The 1,857-nt window shown below is 47.5% G+C and overlaps 1 protein-coding gene across 1 annotated transcript; it reads left to right on the forward strand.

Moving 5' to 3' along the window:
- Positions 1 to 248: 248 nt before the first annotated feature.
- On the forward strand, positions 249 to 1,187 carry LOC103771738 (olfactory receptor 4S2-like). The gene has a single exon (XM_008939043.1). The coding sequence runs from the start codon at positions 255 to 257 to the stop codon at positions 1,185 to 1,187; it is 933 nt and encodes a 310-aa protein (XP_008937291.1). The 5' UTR covers positions 249 to 254.
- Positions 1,188 to 1,857: the final 670 nt, after the last annotated feature.

Here is a 1,857-nt window from a genome sequence, read left to right on the forward strand (position 1 = left end):
CCCAGAGCAGACCTGTCTCAGAGTGGTAAAAGGAATGGCTGAAGCCTCATGAAAGGAGAATTAAATACATATGGGGCTAAGAAAAAACCCCAACAACTTCATAAACTTAATACTAATCCTATATATTTCTTGGTGTCTATGCTGTTTTGATAAAGAATTCATTTTTAATAATGAAAAGACCTGATGAACCATTTCCCTTTTTTTTCCCCATGTGTCTAGACTCTACACTGAGTATCACTGCCACGCTCATTAACATGGAGAACACAACCAGAGTGAAGGAATTCATTCTTCTGGGCCTCTCAGTGAATGAAGGGGTGGAGAAAATATGTTTTGTGATGTTTCTGTTCTTCTACATGATGATTGTGGCAGGAAATCTGCTCATTGTTATCACTGTAACTAGCAGCCAACGTCTGAACTCCCCCATGTACTTCTTCCTCTGCTACTTGTCCTTTGTGGATATCTGCTACTCTTCTGTCACAGCTCCCAAAATGATTGCTGACTTCCTTGCTGAAAATAAAACCATCTCCTTTGCGGGTTGCATAGCTCAGCTCTTCGGGGTGCATTTCTTTGGTGGCACAGAGATCTACCTCCTCACAGTGATGGCCTACGATCGCTACGTTGCCATCTGCAGACCCCTCCACTACACCACCCTCATGACCAGGCGTGTGTGTGGTTGGATGGTGATTGGCTCGTGGGTAGGAGGCTTTGTGCACTCCATCGTGCAGGCTCTTCTAACCACTCAGCTCCCCTTCTGTGGCCCTAACAAAATTGACCACTACTTCTGTGATGTCCACCCCCTACTACAGCTGGCCTGTACCGACACCTACGCCGTGGGCATCGTTGCCGTTGCCAACAGTGGAATTCCTCTGAGCTGTTTCTTCATCCTGCTCATGTCCTACGTGGTCATTCTGGGTTCCTTGAAGAGTCAGACACCCAAAGGCTGGCGCAGGGCCCTCTCCACTTGTGGGTCCCACATCACCGTGGTGATCCTGTTCTTTGGGCCATGCATATTCATCTACATACGTCCATCCAGCAGTCTGCTGGAGGACAAGGCTGTGGCAGTGTTTTACACCATCATCACACCCGTGCTGAACCCACTCATCTACACGCTGAGAAACGAGGAGGTGAAGAGTGCCATGAGGAAACTGTGGAGCAGGAAAGTGGGAAGGGAAAGCAGGAAGCTGTAGAACTCTGGTGATGCTTCCAAAGGGTCAGAGAAAATCGAGCATCCTTCACTAAATTTCTGTTGTGAAAATTCCACAAGAGCTGCCTTTCAATAGAAGTTTGCTCTGAGCTCCTGCTGGAATGAGGAAGATGCTGAAGGTTCATCCCTTGATTTGAAAGACATTGGGAACTCTGCCACAAGCAGACATTCCCCTCCGAGTCCCTTACCTGCTAGCACAGGTCCAGGCCTGGGGCTCCTGAGCACAAACTGATACACCAGTGTTGAAATAAATACTATCAAAACCCAGTGGAAACGTTGGCCGAGCAGAGCACCCCATTACTCAGGTATAAACTTTCAGATGATCTCCATCTTCTCTTTAATCCATTCAGCTAGGAGAAAGAGGACCATGGTCACCTGCTGCTGGACACAGGGGCCCCTTTCTGCTTGTAGGAAACACCTTTTTATGAGACCCACGTTTTCATACCTTGAATCCATGGGTTAGCAATTAAAAAGCTGATGTTAGGTGCTAGTTGGGTCATTTGTTGATGCAGGTAACATCAGGAGGAAGCTTCTCCCCTTCCCCTGCCAGTGTAAAAAGGAAAGAAAAGTCCTTTCTGTGGTTCAGGGTCAGGTTGGGCAGAGCAGGTTGGTTGCCCACCTTGCTATGAGTAGAAAATGAAGTAGGCATCAGA

The sequence above is a fragment of the Merops nubicus genome, unplaced genomic scaffold (assembly GCF_000691845.1).
Source record: "Merops nubicus isolate BGI_N331 unplaced genomic scaffold, ASM69184v1 scaffold1444, whole genome shotgun sequence".
In the NCBI taxonomy this organism is placed as follows: domain Eukaryota; kingdom Metazoa; phylum Chordata; class Aves; order Coraciiformes; family Meropidae; genus Merops; species Merops nubicus.

Coding starts and splice junctions, on each gene's coding strand:
- LOC103771738 (XM_008939043.1), top strand. CDS start 255: ATGGAGAACACAACCAGAGTGAAGGAATTCATTCTTCTGGGCCTCTCA.